A 26,178-nucleotide genomic window follows, 5' to 3' on the forward strand; every position below is an offset into this window, starting at 1 on the left:
GACGCACAACTGCGCCAACGCAGTTGTGCGTCAAAAATGTTAACGCCGGCTAACGCCATTCCAAAGCGCCATGCGGGCGCCTTATTTATGGAATTACGTTAGCCGGCGGAGCTGACTGGTGTGCGTCAAAAAAAATGACCCACACCAGGCAGCGCCGGAGTAGGGGAAAATGGAGCTTGGGCGTCAAAAAATGGGGCAAGTCGGTCTGAGGCAAAAAATCTGCCTCAACCCGAGTTGCGCCATTCTTTTTGACTCCCACCCTCCATTGACATGACTCCTGTCTTAGCAAAGACAGGAGTCATGCCCCCTTGCCCAATGGCCATGCCCAGGGGACTTCTGTCCCCTGGGCATGGTCATTGGGCATAGTGGCATGTAGGGGGGCACAAATCAGGCCCCCCTATGCCACAATAAAAAAATTTAAAAAATACTTACCTGAACTAAGTTCCCTGGGATGGGTCCCTCCATACATGGGCGTCCTCCTGGGGTGGGCAAGGGTGGCAGGGGGTGTCCCTGGGGGCATGGGAGGGCACCTCTGGGCTCCTTCCGAGCCCACAGGTCCCTTAACGCCTGCCCTGACCAGGCGTTAAGAAATGACGCAAAAGCAGCTGGACGTCATTTTTTTGACCCGCCCACTCCCTTGCACCATTTTTGCAAGGGAGTTTAAATAAGGCGCACATGCCTTGGAGTCATTAACGCAAGGTAGGTGTCCACGCTAAAAAATGACGCAAACTCCAAGATCTTTGGCGCTAGACGGGTCTAACGCCAAAGTACAAATATGGAGTTAGCTTTGCGTCGGATTTGCGTAAAAAGAAACTACGCAATTCCGGCGCAAACAGAGTATAAATATGCCCCAAAGTACCTTTATTTTTGTACAACTGAGTGTTTCCTTTCATGTGTGTAAGTGCTGTGTGACTACAGTGGTTTTGCATGAGCTTTGCATGTCTCCTAAGTAAGCCTTGGCTGCTCATCGACAGCTACCTCTAGAGAGCCTGGCTTCTAGACACTGCCTACACTTCACCAAGAGGAGATACCTGGACCTGGTATAAGGTGTAAGTACCCACCACACACCAGTCCGGCTTCCTACAAAAAAGAAAAAAATTATATATGTATATATATATATATACTGGAATGCAGGATCACAAGAAAACAACAGCCAGCCAGGGCAAAAATCTGGATCCCAAAGGATACAATGAGTCACAAGAAAATGTAATATCCAAGAAAGAAGTGACTCAAACAGATGATCTCACTAAAGAACAAAAATATATTTCTACTACAACGTTTCAGCTTCCGCCTTCCTCAGGTAGTACAAGATTGTTTGCTCAGAGGCTGCACAGCTGACAATATCTCAGTCCAGCAAAAATAGGGGGTGCTACTAACGCAGCGGTCTGTGCAGAGTGCCAGCTGCCCAATATAATTATAACAAGAGTATTCTTTCGAAGAAAAGAAGATAAGCACAAACACTAGAGTCTGGGATATATGTGAAATTTATTACACCAGCTTCACTATATATATATTTTACCTCAAGTAACTATAACTCGTGCCCTAAGGTAACTGTAATTCGCACCCCAGCCATACACAGTTTTTTTTGTCAAAAATGTTATTGCAAATATTACACTGATGTTATCAATGATATTATCAAAGATGTCATGGGTCCCGTAATTTGTGGGGTAATTAGCAGTCCATGGCCAGGGCGCAAGGTATAGTTACCTTAGGGCACTAATTATAGTTACTTGAGGTAACTCAGACTATAACTGGTAGAATTTCTGTGGTTTCGTACATTTAAAATGTGAGCCTAACTGTAACGTATTTATATGTTTTTTAAAAAAAATCTACTTCCTAACTATAACGTCTCTGTAATCTTTGTTTTTTTCAGTGAATTCCAATTTTTTTTTAAACGCATAGTAACTTCCCTTACTATGCGTTAATCCAACCATGTGCAGCAGCGGTTGCCTGCAGGGCCAGCCCTTTGGGCAGGCCCTGAGCCCAACCCCTAGGAGCACCCAACCGTGCACCATGCATGGCCTTTGCCCGTGAGCAGCTGAGGTTGCCCGCAAGACCTGGCCTGCAGCCAGACCCTGCAGTTCAAACTCCATGCTGTGCACAGCCCTTTCGCCATGCACGGCGGAAGTTGGCTGCAGCCTCTCTGGGTGTCAGAATAGGTGTGAGAGGATGTATCTGGGGATGAGAGTGGCTGTGAGAGTTTCTGTCTGGGTGTGAGACTGCGTACATCAGTGTTTTAGTGGGTGCCTCAGTGTGTGCGCGGTTTGTGAGTGGGTGTGAGGCTGTGAGTGGGTGTGTGAGAGTCTTAGTGGGACTGGGAGTGGATGCATATCTGTCTGAGTGGATCTGCGAGTGGGTGCATGAGGCTCTGAGTGGGTCTGTGAGTTGGTAAGTAAGTGTCTGAGTGGATGTGTGAGTGGGAGAAATTGAACGAGAGAGAAAGAGAAAGAAAGTGAGAGGGAGAGAAATAGAGAGATAGAGAGTTTTTAAGGCTTTGATGTATGATATACTTAGGATGAGATATTTCTGTAAAAGTTTTATAAATGATTCTGTCATTTTTAAAAATGACACTAATTTGTACTTTAAATGATTATTTATGGGCTATCTGGGACAGTGAGGGAGCCCTAAAGGGCTTCCTCGCGGTCCCTACATATTTATTTATTTATTTTTATAATTTTTTTAATTATTGAAAATGCTCTTTACGGGCTATCTGGAACTGCGCGGTGTGCAATTGCTTCAGCAAGCATGGAGCTTCTTTAGCAGCTCTGTGCTTGCTAAAGTATTTCTTTTCCGTGAACGTGTGCAGGGGACAAAGATGAAAGCTTTGTTTTTTGACTACAGGACCTGCTTTATAATACACTATATAATTTTAGCACTTTGGTGAATCACTACACTTTTTATGCACAAGCACATTCTTTGTAACTAGCACAACTATAACAGAGTAACATGTAAGGTTTCAAAATCAAATACATTGTCCATTTAATGCAAAAAAACGACTTCATGTTGTCAACAATAGGTCCAGTTATGACACCAATGACGGCGTTCATGACAAACTAAATGTATATTGAGGACACACAAGAGAAAAATGTTATGCATGAATGTTACAAAGGAATGTTGCAAATCTGTTGCCAGGAATAATTCATGCTTTATTGTGCTAAATTGTATACAGCAGTGGTTCCCAACCTTTTGACTTCTGTGGACCCCCATTTTATCAATACTAGAGCCCGGGGACCCCCACTGAGTCATTATTGGAACACGGGGACCCCCACTGAGTCATTACTGATAGCTGGGACCTAATATTATTATATTTTTTAAGCGGTCGCGGACCCCCTGAGGAGGCTTCGCGGACCCCCAGGGGTCCCCGGCCCACAGGTTGGGAACCACTGGTATACAGGCTAAATCAGTACCGAAGGGAACCATTTTATATATATATATTAGTTAGCCCTGGTTTTAAGGGGTTAATCAAGCTGCCCATAGTTTTTGCACTAGCAGCCGACATAGGCACTTTCTACACTGACATGCGTACGAGACATGCATATGAGACCAATGAAAACATATGATTAGTGCACAACTAAAAACACCACAATAAAGGGAAAGGGTGCAGAGCTGGTAATGCATGAATAAGAAGAGAACATCTCACCGGAGGAAGAAGAGGGGACCCCAGAAAAATCATCAGAGTCTGAAATAGTAAACAAAAGAGTTTATTGACACGTTTAGCTTTGTGTATATTTTAGTTATTTGCAGCTGGTGTGTCAAAGGCTGTCACCATCCAGAGGCAGGCCGACCAGGCACCACTGCAGTGTGCAATCACGTGTAAGTGTGGTGCAGGGTCCTTCCCATGCACTCATTATGAACCAAGGTGATCATCACATGGCTCCATTTAACAGAAACAACATAGTATCAATCATGGGATTCCACTGAACAAACAAACATTCTACAGATTGTAGTGTAGGTTTTCTTCATTTGATTGAACTGGACAAAACTACCAAATTACTGTGGTTTGAAACATGGTGTCCAGTCATATCAAGCAATAATGTCACCCTACAAACATTAGCATTAGGCAACTAATGAACAGCTATTGAATGATATCATAAGCCCCATTAAACATGTGTCCCTGGACTGCTTTAAACAGAGTTGGAAAAAGTTTAGGGCGAGCTTCACAGACAGGTTCCCAGAATTTTCAGTCTGCAGAAGGTTTCTGACTGGGGCAGTTACGTCCTAGGTGGTAGCTAAGGGCCTGATGCACAAAGATTCCATACAAAAAATCGTAAATTGCATCAAATAGGGAATCACAAATTTCAAATCCTTATTTTGAATCTACTAAAATGGATTCAGTAGATATGGGTGTAATTTGCACACCTACTTCTACCAAATGCAGATCTATTTTGTGAACAAACCTATGTATTAGTTGGTTGGTTCACAAAACACTGATTCGTAATGGGTCGCAATTCAACCGACCTCATTAATATGCATGAGGTAGGTTGCAAAGTGAGGCCCTCTATGATTGGTTAGATCAAAAGAGTGGTGGCTTGCTGGGGTCAGACCACTATGCCTGTAATTGCTTTAAATAAAGCAATCTTTTTTTTTCGGAAAAACAGCCTTCTTTCCTAACAGGAAAATTGAATGTGTTTAAAAAAGAAAATGAATAATTTAAAATAGATTTTGTAGAGCAGGCAGTTGTCCCATGGATCAACGTTTGCTCCTAAAAACGTTTCTGTCTACATTCACAATGATGAAGGGGTCTCTTAGGAAGCCTATCCCATCTGCAAATGGTTACCACCAATTTGGATTTGGTGGTAAAACATTAATGATTAATGTGATCATACAAGAGGGAAAGAAGAACTGAGCAGTGATTATGTTTGTATCAAGAACATTATTAGGCATTAAGGAGGTTTAAGTAGTTTTCAAGAAATACGTTTTCTCTGTCTACCCTCCATCTACTAAGTTGCAGATTTGTTGACCCTGTGTTGTATTTTGGGGATGCCATCAGGACATATAGAAAGATGGAGCATCTGTACAAACAAGATAGAGGCTAAACAATACATAACAAATTAAGTGAGACACGACTGACTACTAATGTGAGATTTTCTGGGAAAGACAAAAGTCGTAGACTTTACTGTGTCTAGGACAAAAATCAGAGTGGTCCAACCGTGAAAAGGGGTGCTGTCAGTGTAGCACATCAAAAACAGGGCACAGTAAATGACTGGTTCCTCATACTTGCACGAAAGGGGATACTACCAACTCGCTTTTACTATACCAACATAGCTGTGTGTGGATCATAGAACAGGAGTAACTGTCTGCTGCTATGCAAAATGGAGGGGCATTCTCAGAGCTGCATCTGGTTCACCAACATCCAAGAGAAGGGGGACTGCCAGTCCGGCTGAGGTACATACATATGTACTACAGTACGTTAATATTATAAGGTGCTGAAGCCCAAGATTATGGTACAATCATTAATAATGAAACAGAAAGCAGTATTTTCCCTAGGAGGCAAAGAATTCCAACTCGAAAAGTAAAAGCTATGCCAGCTAAAAAACAAGAACATAAAAAAAAACATAAAATAAAGATATTGGTGCTTCAAGTCTCTCAAAACTCACCTTCTAACTTTATTCTCTTTGGTAATTGAGTCTTCTGCTCCCTTTCCTTCTCATCAATCGCATCTTCTATACAAAGGAGATGAGAAGTACAAATATGTGGTTGTGCACACTAGAGTATACAATGTTTGCACTTATACTCAGAAAATGTATCTAATCAGGCTCTGTCGATCAACATGCCAATTTGTTGTTCACAATGCACGTCTATTCAAACAAAATATAAAACTCTTTCCTAGTCGATTAGGAAACGTCTGTGGTAGCCTGGCCCTCTTTATTCCATCTTGAAATATTAACACAACTATTCGGGCCATAATGTCCTCTTCTGGAGCAGTTTAAACTCACACTGAGCTGGATGCCCATCTAATCCCAAAGTGTTCCCAGGGCCCACGCTGGGAAGCTCTCCTTGCGCGCGCTTTTACTCGGAAACCTTGGTGACTGTCCGACAGCTTGGACACCAGGCTGCTCCCGTGTTCTGATCCTACTCTCTTCTTCTTGCTTCCGTGAGACACGTTTAGCATTCATATGTTTAACAAATATAATGCAGTTTAATATTCTGTTCAATTATACTTTTTGAATTCACTAACTTGCTGCTTAACTCTTTAATTTAGATCACCATTTGCAGGTTGCAATGTAAAACTGGTAACATTCTGCATCTATTTAGGAGATCACAGAATCCTAGGTCACCTCTTCACCGATTTACATCTCTCTTACCTCAATCTCAAATTCTCAGTGCCTTTTTCATAATGTGACTATTTCTATCCAAATGCGCACTTGCGGGCTTACCTGAAATTTTAGGATTTCTTTTTTATTTTATTGTTTGAAAAAGGTAATATCGCCTCACTCTTTCATTTGCTGTGCATGCATTAAATATTTGTTTAAAGTACCCTTTGAGGATAGATTCTGCTATGAATTACAAGACCTTTTCATGGAACCTCTGACTGCAAGGCCATGGCTGAGTGTCAAACTGTAGTGATTCTAAAATGGATCTTAAACCGTCCCTCTCAAAGTTAAAAAAAATATATTTTTAGTAAACAAATTTAGAATACATACAGTTCAACAGGGTACAGCAGTGAACAGTATATTATAGTCACAAGTATTTGGTATCAATGATAATGTATAATCATGACATACATACGGGTGACATTTAAGCAAATAATAATTCAGCTTCAGCTGGGTTATAGTTCGTCATACGATAATAGGAGAAAGCAAGTCCCCATTGGGACCTAGAGAATATATAAGCAGAACAATAAGACAGGGGTGTACCATCAACAGGAAAAAACAATCACCCTCATTACTGGTGACCTGGGGCACATGAGCACCACAGGGACACTCGCAGCATCACCATCACCCATCCACCCCATTGGGTACGCTCTCACCCTCCATCATCCCCACCTCCATGTCGAGTAGGTAGTTCTGGTATTGTCCCCAAGGGTTCCTGGGAAGGCTTTGCGGTGGAAGTAATTCACTATACGTGTCTGTGTGTTGTAGTAAACCATATCCTTGTGCCATTCCTTAAGGGTTGGTGGTGGGCCACATGCCCATCTCATAGCAACTCTACGTCTAGCAAGCAGTAGTCCTATGGCTACCAAATGCCTAACCTCCTCATCTATGTTTTTATCATACCCTAATAGTGCTAGCATGGGGGTGCAATCCATCGATACCCCTGTGATAGCCTTCAATTCGCCAAATACTGTCTGCCAGAACTTGCGCACTCTTAGGCTGGACCACCCAGTTTGCACAAATCCTGCCACACTCTCACATTGACAATCAGCGGCGTCTTTCAGACTATATCTGAATAATCATTCCATGATGTAATATTCTTGACTGATATATTCAAAATGTACCAGCTTATGTCCACCATTTAGTGAAACAGTCTTCACGACCGAACAGCAGTATTGCCACCGTTTATCAGATATAACTATGCCAAGACCCCTTTGCCATTCAAGTCAGGGTTTAGTCAATCCAGGTCTGCGTGCCTCCTGAGCATGTAGGTAAGTTCTCACAACTAGCCTGCTAGGGGTGGCTACCTGTCTTAGAGAGGACAATGAAGGCACATGAGGGGGGTGCTCAAGGAGACTGTCACCCAAAAAGTCACTAATGTGTGTCTGGCTCTGTATAAGTAATATTGAGCAAAAGCGGTAGGCGCCTCACTACATTCCTGTGCCTTCTCCCACGTGTCCACTGAACCATCATGGAGGAAATCTCCCATGTTATCGATCCCAAGCGTATGTAGGGCGGAGCGTACAGCCCCTCTCTCGCAACCCATAGGGAACCAGGAGCACCAAGCTACTGGAATATGAGGAGAATACAGAAGAGAACCAGCCTGTCGTTCCAGGAGGTTGTGCCAGGCCTAAACTGTGAAGTTAAGGTAGTCTGCAACATTATACTTCCATTTCGGGGTGCTAAATAGGGGTTGGGGTAGCAAGCTGGGGTGCGAGGCATCCTTTTCAAGTGTTTTTTTTTTTTAATATATTTTTATTGTTTTTAAAATGTAACAAATAAGTATAAAAAGAAGAGATAAATACAGGTGAACAAGTTACATGGCAGGTAGTGACATGTTCTGCTCAGCCCACAGCACCCAGGTCAGGCCCCTCCAGGTATAGGTTCCCAGTGGTGCCCTTCATCGCGCGATCAGGGAGTGGCGCGCGCTGGTTTGGCATTGCGGGGCACAGGGAGAGCGTTTATCCGATCGACCTTAAGAAATTAAGATTATATTACTAGGAAAATATAGGGGTGAGCACAGGTCTGGGGGTGGGGTGCCCACCCAATGAGTGCGCGATTTTCAATAATATATTGCGTGGGTGTTTGGGGTGCTCGCGATTCATCAGATATTGTAGTAGCCCTGGGTTACCCATTGTGGAGAGAATCAATTGTGATTCCGCGCTATCAGGGCACCCAAGCCAGGTGGATATCCACTGTATTTGGGCGGCTGTGTAGTATAGCTCAAGTCTGGGTGCTCCCAGTCCTCCCACGTTCAGTGGTTGGTATATTTTAGTTAGTGCTACTCGACGCCGGCCGGTGCCCCAAATTAAGGCTGTTAATAGGCTATTCAGTGGTTTGAAGAAGGATGCTGGTAAAATCAGCGGGAGGGCCATGAAGTAATATAATAGCCGGGGGGGATTATCATTTTTGCTATGGCCACTCTGCCTAGGGGCGAGAGCGGGAGCGAGCACCAGAAAGGCAGGGAGCCTCTGATGGATCTGATTGCTTGACCTAGGTTGCCCTCCCTAAGGTCGCGTGTATCGTGGTATATATTTATGCCTAAGTATTTGAAAGTATTGCTGCACCACTGCAGATCGCCCGAGCTGGGAGGCGTCCTGAGTGCTTCAGGGACTGGGCGCATAGGGAATATACATGACTTTGTCCAGTTCACCTTTAAACCGGCTAGTGCGCCGAATTCACTCAATAGTTTCAATAGTTCCGGCAGAGTTTCATTGTGATTACGAAGGAATATGAGGGCATCATCTACATATAATGATACTATGCAGTATGTGTGAATGTCGCGGATGCCCCATAAAGGGGCAACCGCTCGTAATCGGGCTGCTAGTGGTTCGATAGCAAGTGCGAACAGGAGTGGTGACAGTGGACATCCCTGTCTGGTTCCCCTTTCTATGTTGAATGGTTGGGAGATCGTGTCGCCAGTTTTGACTCATGCGGTGGGGTTAGCGTAAAGCAACCCCACCCAGTCTATGTATATCCGTCCGAATCCCATGCGTCGAAGTGTATCCATCAGGAAGGGCCATCCCAACGTGTCAAAAGCTTTTTCTATGTCTAGTGACACTGCAACATGGTGATAATCGCCCTCTGGGGAGTTTGCCATTAGGCGCAGTAAATTCCGGATGTTGCTGAAGGTGCTGCGACCTGGTATGAAGCCGGATTGGTCTTGGTGGACCAGATATGTCATATATGGGAGTAATCGATTGGCTAACAGTTTACCTAATAATTTACAGTCTGTGTTAAGTAACGAGAGTGGTCTGTATGAGCGTACATCACGGCCCGTTTTAGGGAGTACCGCTATTAGAGCCTCCCGGCAAGTGTCAGGCAGTTGGCCACGCTTCAGGGCTTCAGATAGCATAGCAAGATATGGAGTTAATGTTTGGGTTGGGAACGTGCTGTAATATTCTAGGGGTAACCCATCGCTGCCGGGAGCCTTGCCTTGTGATAGTTGTTGTAAAGCCTGTTGTATTTCCATTATGTCTATTGGCCTATCTAGGTCAGCTGTTTGTGTGGCAGTCAGGCAGGTCAATGTGATATCATTAAAAAACTCATTCAGTGATTCTGTGGGAGGTGTTGGGAGAGCTTTGTATAGTGTACTATAATACTCTCTGAAAGCGCAGTTTATATCAATTTGCGTGTTTTTTATTAGTCCTGTGTCAAGGCGGAAGGCCCCTATAGGAGAACTCCTTGGTTCGGGACGCGTGAGCCATGACAGAAGTTTGCCTGACCTATCTCCCTCCGCATGCGCACGTGCCGTGCGGTGTCTGAAATCGAAGAGCCTTAGTCGCTTATCCGTTTCGTGCCATTGTGCTCGCGTTCCGGTGAGCTCAGCTTGGGTAATTGTGCCACAGGCAAATTTACATTCCGAGAAGTGGATTTCATCCTCGAGCTTGCGGAGCTCACGTACCAGTGTTTGGCGTACTCCTACCGTTGTTGATATGCAAGCACCTCTTATAACTGCTTTGTGGGCATCCCATTCATTTGCTCTTGTGTTCGTTGATCCGTCATTGTGAGTGAAATAAGAGGAGATGTGTGTGGCTAGTACTTTTCTGAATGGCGGGTCCTGTAATAACTGTGTTTGCAGGCGCCAAGTTGGGATACAAGCACGTGGCCTGCCCCACTTGATATGTGCTATAAGTGGGGAGTGATCTGAGATCACTCTGGCAGTGTATTCGATGCCTGTGATTCTATGTATCAAGTCATGTGTGGTGAGAATGAGATCTATGCGAGTGTGTAGAAGATGTACCGGGGAGTAATAGGAGTATGTCCTGTCTTGAGGATGTAAATGTCTCCAAGACTCTATCAGGCGGTGGTCCGACATCCATAGTCGCAGAGTTTGAGAGTTTTTAGCTACAGGAGTGGCCGCTATGGGGGGGTGTGATCTATCCATGTCTATCTGTGGGACGCAGTTCATATCCCCACCCCAGATGCATGTTGAGAGTGAGTCGTTTGATATATGCGATATTGTTTTTTTGTAGAAAGTTGCCCTGACCAGCGTTCGGGACATATAGTCCATTAATCCTCAGCATCTCTCCGTCGAGATGGCCTACTTGTTGTATGTACCTGCCGTCTCTGTCTGTTACGCTGCGTTGCACCACATAGGGAACCCCTGGAGCTATCCAGATCAAGACCCCCCTAGCGAAGGATGAATTGCCAGAGCCGTAGACTTGCCCCGCTCACGATTTCGCCAACCGCGGGATCTCATCTGAGGGGATGTGTGTTTCTTGAAGAATGGCTATGTGGATGCGATGTCTTTTTAGATGTGCATGGATTCTGTTGCGCTTGTTTATTCCCGCCATGCCTTTTACATTCCAAGTCATTATATTGTATATTGGTTCCTTATTCATTATGTTAATTAGAGGTTTAACGTGTCAGCGTAATGATCCCGGGATCCCATCCCCAGTGTTGTCTATGTAACGCTGTCGGCACAGAGTGCGCACCCCCAGCCCGAGCCCCCCCCCGCCCCACACCGGGACAGGGGCCGCCCCATCCCCGAAAAGGGGAGATAGTGCAGAGGTGGAGTGAAGAAAATAGAGAGGGAATACAAAATACAACACTAAAGGATATTTCGGGTAAGTCCCGAGTTGAAACAAAGTGGCACAACCGGTGCCTAAACAGCAGTCCAGGAGGTTAAGTTCCATACGGGTATGAGGTTGATGGGGAGCGTGGGTTAATTGAGGTTGGACCTCCTATGGCCCACCTCCAGGATAGTTCTTTCCCTGTGCGTGTTAAGTTGTGGTCGCGTCTCGCGGCGACCGTCCGGCGAGGAGCCGGAGGGGCGGTAGCAGCTTCGGCCCCAGTCCAGGGCAGCCGCGCGGCTCCATTCGTGGCTACGCGGGAAGGGGGGCCCAGCCCCCCCACACATGGCATCTGGAGAGAGCGCGGTTCCGGCTTGTGTAGAAACATTAGAGTTTGTCAGCCGAGCGTGGGGTGAAGACGGGACCGGCCAGGAGAGGGGAGAGGGATGGGCTGGATCCTCCCCCGGGAGAGCCATTGTCGGTGTCATCTGCCTCACTTCTGGTGTTGGTTTGGGATCGGGTGAATGTGCTAGTTTCCTTTAAGCTTTGTGCTTGATCGGCTTCCATCTGTGATTTTGTTGGTCGAGATATTATTTTGGGTTTCTTTTTCCTTCTGGCTTTGGGGGTGACCCATTCTTCCGTTGGTTCTTTTCCTTTGGGCGAGTTGACCAGGCCCTTTGCGTGAATCCATGTCCATGCGTCCTCCGGAGTGGGGAACATGAGTGTTTTATCGTCGGTATCAATACGCAGGCGGGCGGGAAACACGAGTGAGTAGATGATGTTATGTTCCCGCAGCAGTTGTTTTATCTTGACGTATGCCGCTCTTTTACGTTGCACTTCTATTGTGTAGTCTGGGTAAGCGGAGATCGTGCTGTTTTCCAGGATGATTGGGTTAGTGTTTCTGAAGTGCTGGAGGACAGAATCTCTTTCCCTGTGGTTAAGGAACCGGGCTATCAGTGGGCGTGGCGGTGCTCCGGGTCGGGGGGGTTTGCCCGGAATTCTATGGGCTCTTTCTATTGCAGGGGCTTTGGCGGTGCCTTGTATGTCCATAATGTTTTTCAGCCATTTCTCAATGAAATCTTCGGCTATAGGTAGTTCCAGGCGCTCCGGGACGCCTACAAACTGATGTTATTGCGTCTGGAGCGCCCTTCCGCTTCTTCGGTCCTGCGGTGCAGTTGTGCCAGCTCCGTTTCCATTTGTTGGATTTTGTTTTTCATGTCTGAAATCTCTGGTTGGACCGTTTTTAATGTTGATTCTGTGTTATGCACTCTGTCTGTCAGTTTGCGGTGATCATCGCGGAGCAGCGAGACCTCCAATGCCGTGACATCTATTTTCCCTTCCAGTGAGGTCTTGGTCTCCATTATTGCTTGCATGATTTTGTCGAACTGTAGGGAATGTGTTCGTAGAGTTTCGCTCAGTTGGAGCAGTGTTGCCGCTTGCGTAGCAGAGTGTTCGGTGTCATGGAGGGATTCCCCACCAGTGGGGGGTCCCGGTTTGGGGAGCTTTGGCTTGACCATGGTGCCCTCTTCTTGGGCAGAATAAGTAGAGTTAGGTAGGATCCAGAGGGGGTTCCAGGAGGATTAGGTCGGACAACTCGTATGTGATATGAAGATGCAGCGTTCGGTGCTACTGTTGCGGGGTTCAATGAGTAGTAGTGCGAAGTTTAGTACTGTTGTGGAGCCAGAGGTTGTCTGAGATTGTGTTATTAGTGCGGGCTTAGTTTTTTTCCCCTTGCCTCATCTGTGCGATCCACAGTGTCCTCGTTGGTGCAGCCTCCGCTTGTTGGAGAACAAAGGTATTATTGTGCGCCAATGGTGTTTGTTGTAGTCAAGATCTTACTACTTAAGGAATTTTGTTTTTCTGGTATCTAAATAAAGATTTTTTTTCCTTTTTCGCCTATACTCCTTTTTTTTTTTCCTTTGCACTTTACTTTGTCCTGGGTTTCTCCGAGGTGGTTTTTGTAGCTAGTCCTGGTGCACACACGGTCTCCGCCTCGGTGCAGGATTGTATTTGCCCGTTCTTTATTGCTAATCTAGACCCTCTTGTTTTCCTCGGTGTGGGGGGTCAGTCACTACAGGTAGGCCATATTCTTCGGCCCAGTCGCAGCGGGCCCAAAAGACAAAGTTCAGGCCGCCCCAAGCCGCATGGGGCGCGTTGTAGAGTCTCTGGAGGTCCGGGCCACCCGCAAACGGCTCCACACAGCCCAGGGCCACTCCAGGGGCGAGCGGCTCCGATCGGACAGAGCCGGGTTCGCGCGTGGCCCGGACCCGATCCCACGGGGGCCCAGGGTTCGCGCGCCTCCTCTGCGCGAAGACAATCAGGCCAGCGGGACGCAGCTCCCTGCCCTGGGGTCGGTCCGTCCGCCACTCGCACCCCGGGCCGAAGCCGCCCCAGCCGACCGCGATCAAGGCAGAGGGCGCCAGAGGCAATCTGCGTGAACCGGGAGGCAGTGCCCAGCCCCCCCGGGCCCCGTCAGGCCTCGGGGCCGCAGCGGCGGCAACGGACGCCACACGGACCTCGGGCGGTGCTCTCCTCCCCTCACCTCATCCGGCGCGGTCGCTCCTCGGCGCCGGGAGCCTCGCGCCCGTTCCGCTCCGCTCCTCGCATCTAAGACGATGCCGGTCCAGGGCGTTCGCGTGCTGGGCTTCCCCTAGATAACAGGGGGGAGCCTCACTGAGGCATTGAGCATCAGGGATCAGGATATTTAGTTAATCGGTGGGCCGAGAGCGGAGCTCCTGAATCAGGCGTCCGCTCCGGCCGCCATCTTGGCCATGCCCCCATCCCTTTTCAAGTGTAAGTGAGGTAAATTGCTCAGACCATGTAACTGGAAATGGACAAACATGCTCTGTGCAGCAGTGTAATATGTCTTCAGGTCTAGAGCATTCAGGCCTTCCATATCTTATGGCAGAGTGAGTGACTCCCAGCGTACTCTCGGCTGCTTCCCTGCCCAGGCTAATTTTATTATAAGTGACCGTAGGTCAATAAATACTGCTCGGGCAGTAACACTGGAATATTCTGATACAGAAATAGAAACCTAGGTAAAACAACTATCTTCATAATCACAATTCTGCAAATCAGTGATAATGACAATTTAAACCAGCAGTCAACAGACTCAGACAGCTTATGTGCATCTCTACTGTAGTCCTCAAAGAGAACCACTGCCGGGTCCGTATGCGCTTGGATCCTCAGGTAGTGTACCAGGTCGGTCAACCACTGTAGGGGATATTCAAATGATATAGGCATCATCATCGCAGTGATAGGGAAAATAATGGATTGATCCCAATTCACTTGAAGACCAGAGAGTCCCCCAAAGTGCACCATCTCTTACAAACAGGGGAAAGGTTATTTTCCAGGTTCATATATATATATATATATATATATATATATATATATAATATGTGCAGGCCCCTATGTTTGTGGTACTCGCAGAGTGCACACGCTAAAGATTCTGCCACCAATGAGTAGCAAGGGAGACAAGGGGCAACCTTGCTTGGTGCCCCTATTGATTGCGATAGGAGCGAAAACGACCCCATCTATAAGAATTCAGGCAGTTGGCAAAGTGTAGAGAGCCTGAACTAAGTAGAGGAACACCTCTCCGACTCCAATCCAGCGCAGTACGACCAGCATGAACCTCCATTCTACAGAATCGAAAAACCTTTTCCGTGTCTAGAAATACTGCGGCTGCCCTCACCTCTGGGTCAAGACGTTGGGTGGTACCAAAGAGTGTTCGAAGGTTGAAGGTGAGACTGCAGCCTGGGATGAAGCCAGCCTGCTCAGCACGCACCACTCCAGGCAAGGCAGAGCGGATCTTTTAGCCAGAACCTTGGCATACATTTTAGGGCCACATTTACTGATTGCAGCGGTCTATAGGAAGAACACTGGTTAGAGGGTTTACCAGGTTTTAACAATGTCACTATTAAGCACTCATGCACAGATGTGGGGATGGCGCCCGTTTCAACCATCTACTCATATAATGTGACTAAGAGAGGCCCAATTAATCGTGGTAGGCTTTGTAAAGCCCATCAGTACCCAGGGCATTCCCTGATTGCACGTACTTAATGGCTGTACGCACTTCTACTGGTTGCAGAAGCGCCATAAGATGTTCCCTATGTTCCGTAGTAAGCCAAGTCATAGCAATGTGTATCAGGTAATCAAATGGTAGCAGCTTCATTAGTTGGAATATGCGTCTGATATAAGTAGGCGTAATAGCGACAAAATCTGCCAACTATCTGGTCTGGGTTACCTAGGGATTGTCCTTGCTCTTCTTGAATTTCTAAGATTACATCAGATTCCCTACTGGGGAGCAGCAGTGCCACCAGTTTTGTGCTGGGGCACTTCCAATCCCCGTAAGTACACACAACAGCGTATTTTCCTGAATGAAAGACTTCGCTTTTGCCCGTTTTGTGGAATTCATCAACTTTCACCTTGATTTCACTTAGAAGGTGATCCTCAGATGTGTCTTGGTGTATCCACTCTAACTCCGAGAGACGGTTCAAGCGGCCTCATCTTGACTTAAGGACCCCTGCATGTTTGGAGAGTGTGACTCCCCTGATACAGATTTACAGGCCTCCCAGACCTTTGCAAATGTATCAACTGTTCCCACATTAATCCGGAAACTCCTCACTATCCAAAGCCAATTCATCTCTGAATGCTGAATCCAGCAGGGAGAGGGGTGAGGAAGGGGGGAGGGGGAATGCCAGGCGAATGAAGTGTCCTTGCGTTCCCTAAGCCCCAGCTCCAATACTACAGGGGAATGATCGGAATAGGTGCGAGGCAATGGTTCACATCGCCTGACATGAGAATTCTATCCCCTAGATATAAGCCAAAAATCTATGCGTGTGTGAATGTCATGTGCTGAAGAATGATGAGTATATCCCATCCCACTGAGAGACATGTATCGCTAGACATCGAGGAGGCTATTTCTGTGAGTACACATTCCGCCGTCACAGGGTGACGTGGAAGGCCCTTGGAGCATTTGATCTCGGGATTCAAGACACAATTGAAGCCCCTGCCCCAGGCGTGCACTTAAGGAGTGATAAACCTGTGAGTTGCCGTAATTAGGACCATACACTCCAACAAGTAACACTGCTAAGTCCCCCTTGTAACAGTGAGACACAACATATCTCCCCCACAGGTTTATATAAACTTCATTTAGATGAACCCCAAATCCTCGTCTGACCCATATAAGCACTCCACACACGTGAGGTAAAGCCAGCTGCATAACAATTGCCCTCCATTGTACGCTGTGTCAATACACTGTTTACCAGAGCTAAATGGGTTTCTTGTAATATCGCTACCTTTTTATTGTGCCTTTTGATATACGCAACTACTTTTCAGATCTTTCTTGTATCGTTAAGACCCCTAGCCTTCCATTAAGGAATCTCATGGATGTACGGGCGGTAGGATCTGTCTTCTTTTGCCCTATTTCAGTCAATGACTCTGATCCTTTTCATGTGCTCCACCATGCCCAACCCCACTGCACAAAAAACACTTTTGCATACACCATTAACTGACAACCGTAACAGTGTACACAAGCCACCCCCCACCCATTTCATGCTACCCCCAACAAACATAGCAGTTCTAGAGCCCACCCCATTTGCCCAAATCCCTTAACCAAAGAAGCAATACATGGATTTGTGGTACACACATGGGGCTGATGTTACCCGGCCTGTCTCTCCTTGTCGCATCTTGCAGCGAAGGGCTATCTAACTAGTATCATGTATGCCTGAAAATATGAGGAAAATAATACAATGATCGCACATTGCAACAACAACTGTAAGGTCCTATAAGGAGCATTTCTGTATGGTGAGGAAGCTGAAGTAAGAAAGACATCATAGGAGAGACAGCCTTATTTGGCTATAACGCTCATTCCAATAATTGATAAAGAGCAATACCATAAAGGGGCATAGTCACAAGACCTGTGGAAATATAGACAGTTCCGGCCCTTAAGGCAAGGCGGCTTTGAAGTATTAGTCTCAATGGCGAGTCCCACTGACTGATTCATCACTAGCGAGAGGGGCAGGCCCAGTCTTAGATGATTCAGGAGTCCTCCCTTTCTTTCGATGTGGTACTAGGTGAGCCACGTCTGCTCCTAACGGATGCTCTGCATTTAAGAAATTTCTGCAATTGTTTGTAATCATTAAAGAACAACGCCTTGCCATCTGCCATGACGCTCAGTCTAGCCGGGTACAGCAGGCTATACTCCAGCTGAAGCTCACAAAGCTGTCTCTTGGCTGGAATGAAAAGACATCGAGCTTCTTGTACCTGTTGCATGAAATCCAGGAACAAAGAAATCTCAGAGCCTTTGTGGCGCAAAGTTTTGATTTCCCGTGCCTTTCATAAGGCAGCTTCACGGTCCCTGTAGTTCAGGAGTCTTGCTATTACTGGCCGAGGCTTGGCCCTTGGTATCTCCGCAAGCAGTCGGTGCACCCCACTACAAATATCTCTGATAATGTCTCACACTCCAGAAAGTTGATGAGTAGAAATTCTATGCACCGCTCCATGTTTTCAATGTTTGTGGTTTATCCCCACTATGCACAGATTGTTCCTGCACAAGCAAGCTTCCAAGTCCTCAGTCTTTGCCTGCAGGAAAGGAATGAGTTTATCAATCTTTTTGTGTGCCGCAGAGATTACAGCCTGCTCATCCTCACTCACCGACACTCGCCCTTCCACAGCATTGAGGCGCTCCACATTCTTGTATAGCCACTCATACATCCTGTCCATTCTAAAGGAGAGAGCGTTGATTTTACCATTGATTTTTGCAAGGCTGTGTTGCATAGCGGTTAGGATATTTTTCAGGTCTGCCCGTCCTTAATTTTCTGACTCTTCCAGTGGCAGTCCGGAACTTCCTGCACCACTTTTGCGGTTTTGGAGGCCCTGCAAAGATTGAATTGAAGCTTTAATTGTTTTTTCCATTTTGCCCATAGCATCTGCAGGGAAGAGACAGTGCCTCGAGTGGGAGGATGCCACCCGAGTAGTAACCCGCGTCCCGCACCGAGCAGAGAACCAGAAAGCACTGTGCCCAATTGACTGATTGCGGAGGCCCCAGGCCCCCATCTTAGAAGAAGCTTAAAATGGAGTTGAGCAGATGCACCATCTCAAGAGTGGAGCCACAGTCTCTCCTAGCACCAGAAGCAGTATACAGTTCGCAAAGTATTATGCTCAACAGTGGGGGAGCAAAGCAGCGGGGGTGACAAAGTGTTGAGGACTTGCTATGGGTTCAGAATGCTCAATGCGTGCGATGAGGGGCCCCATCATGTTAAAGGGTCATCAGAACAATAGTTATTTGTATGGAGAGGGCCATAACAGGCACAATTCCTCGAGGTGTTGGCAGTTATCTGGCAGATTTGGCCTCATAATGTGTGCTTGGGCTCCTCTCCAATGATGATGTGTGCTTGGTACAGAGGCAGCTCCCCGCCAGTACACTGCATTCCAAAAATCCCCCTAGCAGGTGGGCTCACTCATCAACATGTGCTCAGCTGCTTTGCTGTTTTTATGGAGTGCCGGGTGCCGCGCAGCCAAACAAGGTCCACAGGAAGCCAGTGGCCCCAAGATCCAGGCCACACTCCCCGCAGTGCCAGTAGCAGCTGCTCCGAGAGCACGGTGGCAGCACAGTCAATAGCCCACCCGGGCCCGCTCCACTTGCCACAAACAGTCATTTGATGGTCCGAACCGCCGGGCCACGGACACATATGCGGGAGCTCTTCAATTCGCTCCCGCAGTCGCACCAATCACTGCCCCAGTCCGGAGCCGGTCCAGCAGCCTCCGCAGCTCCCGGAATGGTGCGCTCACCTGCAGTGAATCCGCTCCACCCGGCCCAGGGGAACAGGCCATGGCCCGCTGCACCTCCAGGCCCAGGGCTGATGCAGGTCACAGATCACTGTGCCTCAGACAGAGAGTATGGCAGGGCCCCTGCAGCCCTGTGGAAGGAAAGTTAATGTGTTGCAGCGGTTTTCACACAGTAAATTAATGCTGCTTGCTGTTTTCAGATATCAGGATGATGGCGAATTAATGAGTGGTCGGTGGAGTGAGCTCTGTGTGTGTTAATTTTCTAGCCCAAAGTTTAGTGCTTGCCTAGCCCCCACATAAAAGCCCAGCAACTTGCTTCTTCATGTTTTGGGTACCTTAGAATGCACAATAGACATGGATCCAATCATATTTCTGATATCTTACACTTACTATATGTCGTCTTCTGTCTAAGTTGCACTCTATGTTTAGGTGGAGCTGAGAAAGAATGAAAGAGTCAGTCAGTCACCTTCTGTGGCAAGCAGCAGAGACACAGTAACGCAGAAAAAGTAAATATTTTAGTCGTGCATTCTTTGACTGAATTTGGCTTTTCTGTTTCACATTACTAGTCTAGTCATGCACATACCCTCACAGGAGAAATCTGCCAAGTCTCTTATTACAGTCCTATCTTTCCTGGCACCAAATTATGATCCACAGAAGTAGGCCATCTATATCTGTGCTCACCATTTAACTCTTGGAGGTAGGAAGCTCACTGTCCTCTTCACCCAAGTTAGGAGCGAACACAAAACAACTCGCACACAAGACAATTAGACAGATTTGTTTTATTTTCACAATCTGAATCACAGAACATAGCTCTTAGCTTTCAGAGGTGATACTCCTTCAATTCAGCCTTCAGAACAGACATGCTAGAGGCACAGAAACATTTACATGAAGGAAATCTTGTTCTTCAAAAAACAAGGTACAACTATAAAAGTGATGCAGTGGCAGAGGACATTGGCCCTCATTATGCCTGTGCGGCCTGAACCTCGTTGGCCCTATTATGGTTTCCCGGCTGGGCCGGCGAGCGGAAACAGTGGAGCTGGCTGCAATGTGGCAGTGGAGCCGGTGCAGCAGCACCCGTCGTGCATTCCACTGCCCGTTTGGGCAGTGGAATGCGCGATGGGGCTGTGCATGGGGGACCCTGGACTGCCCATGCCAAGTGCGTGGGCAGAGCAGGGGCCCCCAGGGGCCCCCTGATTCCTCTATTCCACCGGCCTTTCCATAGTGGTGTTTACCGCCATGGACAGGCTGGCGGATGGGGACTAGCAATCCCCAAGGCAGCGCTGCTTGCAGCGCTACCCTGGCGGATTACAACCGCTGGGACTGCCAGGCTGCAGGCTGGCGGCAGCCTGGCGGTGTTGGCGGTTGGACCGTGGCACGGTCCAACCGCCACTTTGACAGGAGTCCGACCGCCAATGTGACCCTGTCAATCTAGTGAACGCCAGGATCATAATGACCCCCATTGCCTCCCCTTTAATGAGAGATCAAAACCTGAAGAATATTGTGTACCGATTAACCCTGAACCATATGAAGTTGAATGCCTATTCCACCAAAGTTATGCTTAAACACAAAACAGCTTGCATACAAGACAAGCAGGCTGAGTTGGTTTCTTTCTGAAAACTGGATCACAAAACCTATAACTAACCTTCAGAGGTAATATCCTCAACTTCTTTCATTCTGCCCTTAAGACCAACATGCTACTCTGAGAAACACATTTAATAGAGAAAAGTTTGTTCTTTAAACACACCGATAGTACTCAAACGGACAAGGCTCATGGGTCATTTGTCCCGCTTTGATAAGAGATCAGCACCAAAAGAAAATTGAGCACTCTGACTTAGACCAGACACAGGGAACTGATGAACCGAAAAAGGCAATCATATCGAGGGGCTACAAAAATAAGTGTGTAGTCTTAGCTGCAGTAGCACATCTGGATTACTAATGGATTACGGGAACGACAAAAAATATTTTTAGAAACTGTCCATACAGTTGGTAAGAAAGACAGCCCTCAGGAAACCCCTACCTAAGTGATCTTTAACGCTGTACAAAGGAGTCACTGGATATTAAAGATCCTATGCAAAATTGATTAATTGATTGATTGAGATCTGGCTTCAGGATTTTTGTTCATTTCACAGGAGAGAGGAATTTGGCACCAGACACAAGAGAATTGCAGCCAAGGGATCAGCCCTACATTTCCATTACCAAACAGGTAGTGAAACGGGATGTACACTGAAAAACTACTGGGGAATAATTGTGAGAAATGGTTACAGAGTGTGCTCGTTGATGTGCAGTGCTAAGTCCTTTCAGCAGGCTGAACAAGGGACCCCCCCAAATAGGCCTCTCTTATCAAGTGTATTGGAGCATGTTTTCAAATGCAATTTTTACTACCATGGAGTTCCATACCTTCCTAAAGGGGACTCAAAAACTAGTTAATTAATCAGACGCCCACAGGCATCAGGGACTCCTGAATGATACACCTGACACCAAGAAAGCTCTTCTCATCCTTTTGTACTCATATTCCTTTTAGAAACTGAAAGATTGGAATCATACTCCAGGGACCTTCCCGAGTATAATAAACTTTAAATGCAACTTGTGGCATATGTGCAGTGCTAAAGTAATGCTTGAACAAAATTGCTAACATAAAAGAAATGATAGCCGGATGCACGTGTGTTTTTTTGTGACAGAAAGCTTGCTAAACAGAGCCAAATCATCTTCCTGAGACATTTGGTTGAGATTTGATCAATCTTACGTTTTGCATGTACATGGAGATCCTTCTAAATGAGGGCACTGCTTGCACAGTCAGAAAACACGAGAGGTCATTTGTAATAATTTACTAGGCACATGCTTTTCATTCACTTCAAGTGGTATGGAACCCTTGTGCCCCATGATAGTCTTTACATCAAGTATCCCACTCTTACCTGTTTCTGGAGGGGAATGATTACCTTCATGACATCTGACATGTGGGATACTTATACTTCTTTATATGAGATTTATTACAATTCCACAATACTTATGAACATATGAAGTCTAAATAATTTGAAGTTGTCCTATAAATGAAAATCAGGGTGACTCACACGAGCTCAGGGACACATGGGCTATATCAAGGCTGCTACCAAAGACAAGCCTATAAAAGGAACAATCCTCTGTGCCTCTCACCTCCCCACCAATACAACATTTATGGCAAGTGACTGTACAAGGCATTCTTAAGAAAGACTTACATGTTGCAGACTGAACTGATTCATCATCAAAAAGGGGTATTTCCGCTGCTGTAACAAAATGCACAAAGGAGTTTAGCTTGATATATTTAGCACTTGGATAAAAAGAGCACATTCAGAAAACATGGAATGTTCTTCGCAATTTATGAGCCATCAACTATAAAAAGAAATGGTATATGTTCCTGGCATCGTTGGTGTGGTTGCCACCTAACATTTTGCCTTCTGGTCTCCTGTTTGCTGACTTTGTTTTTGCTGGTTTTAGGACTAGGCGCACTTTGCGGCTGCTAACCAGTGCTAAAGCGCTTTCTCCTTAAAACACTGTAGAATTGGTTTATACCCAATAGGCACATTTAATGTATCCGTAAGTCACTAGTAGAGTGGCACTACCTGTGCCCAGGGCCTGTAAATTAAATGCTACTATTGGGCCTGCAACATTGATTCTATGTCAGGACCAGAGACGATGATTATACTTTTCTTTCCATACTTTATTTACTTCCAGCAGTCTTTAAAGACAAACAAAACACCTTTCTCATACCCCACAGGAAAGAACTGCAAAGCAGCAACCAGTAAATAATGCGTCCATATATTCAGCCCATTCCTCAGGCACCACTTCTTTCTTTCCTTCTTCCAGAAAAGATAAGTGCTTCATTATTAGCTCGATTTCATGTGTTTGCCTTGTTTCTTCATTCATGTTTTGCCTTTGTAATTGAGTCGTTGTTTGCAGTATCATTTGCTTAACCTGCCGCGGAAGCACATTCACTGCTCAAGACGCTGCTTTTTTCTCTTTCATCGGGGCCGCAGAGTGCGGTGAGGTTTTTGTGCACATAGAGGGCAGGGTGCAATCATAGACGTGTCTCTCTGATCCGCGGTGGATGGGTGCCTCATTTAAACAGAGAAACCTTCCCCGCGGGCATGCCTTTCTCGCCTCCCTGAGCGCCTTGGAATCCCTGACGACCAGACAGGGGTCGTTATAGTCTTTATAAGTGGTGGACGCCCGTAAGGGTTTGTATTCTGTGATCATCAGTGAGGCATATGTTCTCTCCTGGATACCGTTCGAACATTGTGCGTCTGGCTGCTTTGGAGCTAGGCCCAGGCAATACTATTGCTCCCATTAGATGCAAGGGAGTTTGGACCAAGGGGATTACCCCATCTTACAGTTGTGCCTTGACATGCTAAAAATTACCTGGTTCTATCCAGCTCCATACTAGTACTTTGGCACGCAATATTTTATCTGGCCTTGCCCAGTCCTTAATTGGTCTTGAGGCCTTATTGATAGACGCTTCTCGTCCAACGCCTATTCTGTGTGCTAATAGTCACTGCGCCTACTTTACTACGGCATATAAGGGCACTTTCATACAAATGTGCAGGCTGTTGAATATGTGGAGGAGGAGACCATCTCGGTCCTTCCCAAAAACAACTAGTTTTGCGAGGCAATGGATTCCTTTATCCATCACGCGGTGGCCTCGACCAATGAACCGCTAAAAATGCCATCTCATCCAGTTGGCATATGCATGCCCACTCCCCCTAAACCTCTCTCTGCCCCAATCCAAGGGTGTTCTAATGGGGTCTGAGCAATCTGCGCTACATCCCCAAGAGGAGGACTGAGTCTGGGGTGGATCTCACAGCCTTTGACTGGGTTAAACAGGTGTTTCTAGCGTGTCCAAATCCTCCTCTACTGGCTACCTCCTTGGACACCTTGTGCACCCCAGTGGAGACCCTTAAGTTTTTGCCCTCCGCAGATGCAGATGATAAGGATTTCCACGGGGATTCCAATGATGAAATGGGCCTATCTCGACCATGGCAACCAGCCCCAGGTTCCGCAGATTCTCTTCAGGGTATGGGGGAGCCCTCTGACATGCTGGACCTGGAAGAACCCGTTAATCCCTGGCCTGCTGAATAATTTCCCTTTGACAAAGTGGCTAACCACTTTAGGAAGCCGTTAGAGAAGGAGGTCTGCGCTAAACTGCGGGCGGGATGTCCCCTGCCTCTTTGACAGGCAAGGTATCCTCCACCCCCTGAAATTGACTCCTGCATGACCACATACGTAAAGAAGTTTATTCGCGATCCCAAAAAAAGGGATGGATAGATCCTGGAAGTCCTGCCAGGAAAAACCTTCTGGTACCCAGCTTTACCCTGAAAGTGTTTCCAGATAGGCCCAACGAGCGGTCATTTTCCTTGGAAATACCAACTGTGTCCTCTCTGTGGAGAGGTGCCCTTCATTGCTCATTAAAGTTGATCCTAGTCTCTGAGATTATGCTTCATGGAGGCTGGAGCAGTGGTGCAAGGGGGTCCCTTTGGTGGCCTTTCCATCAAGGAACTGGGTACATTTGCAGCCACATTCATGCCCCTAGATAAGGCCCAAAACGACATTCATAAGGTTTTCCAACCTCGCCTTTTTGTCAGGGGCGGTTGTGGCAGAGGGCGCTCAGTTGGCCACTTTACATCCAACGCCCTCCAACGGGACAAGGCTACTGCAAGGGACAGGACCAGTCTCGTTCCAGTGACTTCTTCCCCACCAGAAGGGACCAGCGAGGACAAGGCACTAGAGGGGCCTCCAGAAGCCACTTCAAGGGATCCCAAACCAGTGAGTGCTCATGTTCTCATTTGCCCGTGGGGGGAGGGTTGTCTGGCACAGTTTCTTTACAGCTGGAGAGCTCTTACCTCAGACGTTTCCAAATACAGTTCTATGGTTCCCCAATCTAACTCTCTTGTCCACATTCCATAATCTTTTCACAAGAGCAGGCTGCCTGGTGGATCAGGAGGTACAAGACTTGGTCTGAAAGGAGGCTATCACCCCATCCATTCTACACTCTAGCGATTTCCTGAGCAATTTGTTTGTAGTGGACAAACAGGATGGTGGTCAATGACCTGTCATCAACCAGAAGGAGTTCAACGACTGGTTGGTTTACTGCCATTTCAAAACTGAGGAAATCCATCTCCTTCACACTTTGTTGCACCCTGATGACTGGATCATGTGTCTAGACCTGAAGGACATGAACTTGACAATCCCGATTTTTCCACCACAATGTCAATGGCGGAGTCTGACCTACGAGTTTGAGACCCTTCCATTCGGTCTTTTTTCGGCCCTTTGGTGCTTCACCAAGGTTCTGAAGCCAGTGGTGAAGCAATTACGGGCATAGGGATGCCGCTTGATCATTTATCTCAATGATCTCCTCCTGATGAATCAATGCCCGTTCAGGTTGTGAGATCAACTGTACCGCGCAATTCATCTCCTAGGGAGTCTAGGGTTCCTCATCAATGCCCAAAAGTCATTGTTGACACTGTCCAAACAGACCATCTTTTTGGGTTCCATCATCAACTCAGCAGACAAGATTCTCAATCCGCCCTCCCAAAAGACAATGAACATTTGCAGAGAGGTGCGAAAGACGCTTTCCAAACCCTCAACATCCTACTATTGAAGTGGCTTCGACAGTAGGGCTCCTACTCTCATCTGTCCAAGCAATATTTCTGGGCCCTCTGCATTACAGGGACCTGCATCGGCTCAAAGCCTTCCATTTATGCAGAGAACTACAGTATTCAGTGCAAATCCCTCTGACGGAGGAAGTGAAGACTGAAAGGCATTGGTGGCTGTCTCACATGGAGGCATGAAAGCCTGTGCCATATTTGGCTCAGACCCGGAACTCATCATCAAATTGGACGCCAGGAAATCGAGTTGGGGAGCATGCTGCGGATACAGTGCAATGTTGGACCAGGGAAAAGGTGAGTTGCTGCGTACTATTAAAGATAGACAATCTGTCAGCAGTTTGTTACCCAGATCCAAAGTCCTAGTGGATCTGGCCAAAGAATTCTGGTCTTATTGCTTGGCCAACAATATATCAATCATAGTATAGT

The 26,178-nt window shown here is 46.8% G+C and overlaps 1 protein-coding gene across 4 annotated transcripts in view; it reads right to left on the bottom strand.

Moving 5' to 3' along the window:
* Positions 1-26,178, bottom strand: part of LOC138261531 (uncharacterized) — a 109,184-nt gene that overhangs the window by 21,979 nt on the left and 61,027 nt on the right. For 3 of the 4 annotated variants that reach the window (XM_069210554.1, XM_069210551.1, XM_069210552.1), the window contains 4 exons: positions 22,330-22,377; positions 19,508-19,552; positions 5,598-5,663; positions 3,641-3,679 (listed from right to left, as the gene is read on the bottom strand). In XM_069210554.1, coding sequence (XP_069066655.1) covers positions 3,641-3,679; positions 5,598-5,663; positions 19,508-19,552; positions 22,330-22,377 — 198 coding nt within the window. The remainder of the gene's footprint in view (positions 1-3,640; positions 3,680-5,597; positions 5,664-19,507; positions 19,553-22,329; positions 22,378-26,178) is intronic. The other variant, XM_069210553.1, reaches the window with a different exon arrangement.

Source organism: Pleurodeles waltl, chromosome 10, assembly GCF_031143425.1.
Source record: "Pleurodeles waltl isolate 20211129_DDA chromosome 10, aPleWal1.hap1.20221129, whole genome shotgun sequence".
NCBI classification, from domain to species: domain Eukaryota; kingdom Metazoa; phylum Chordata; class Amphibia; order Caudata; family Salamandridae; genus Pleurodeles; species Pleurodeles waltl.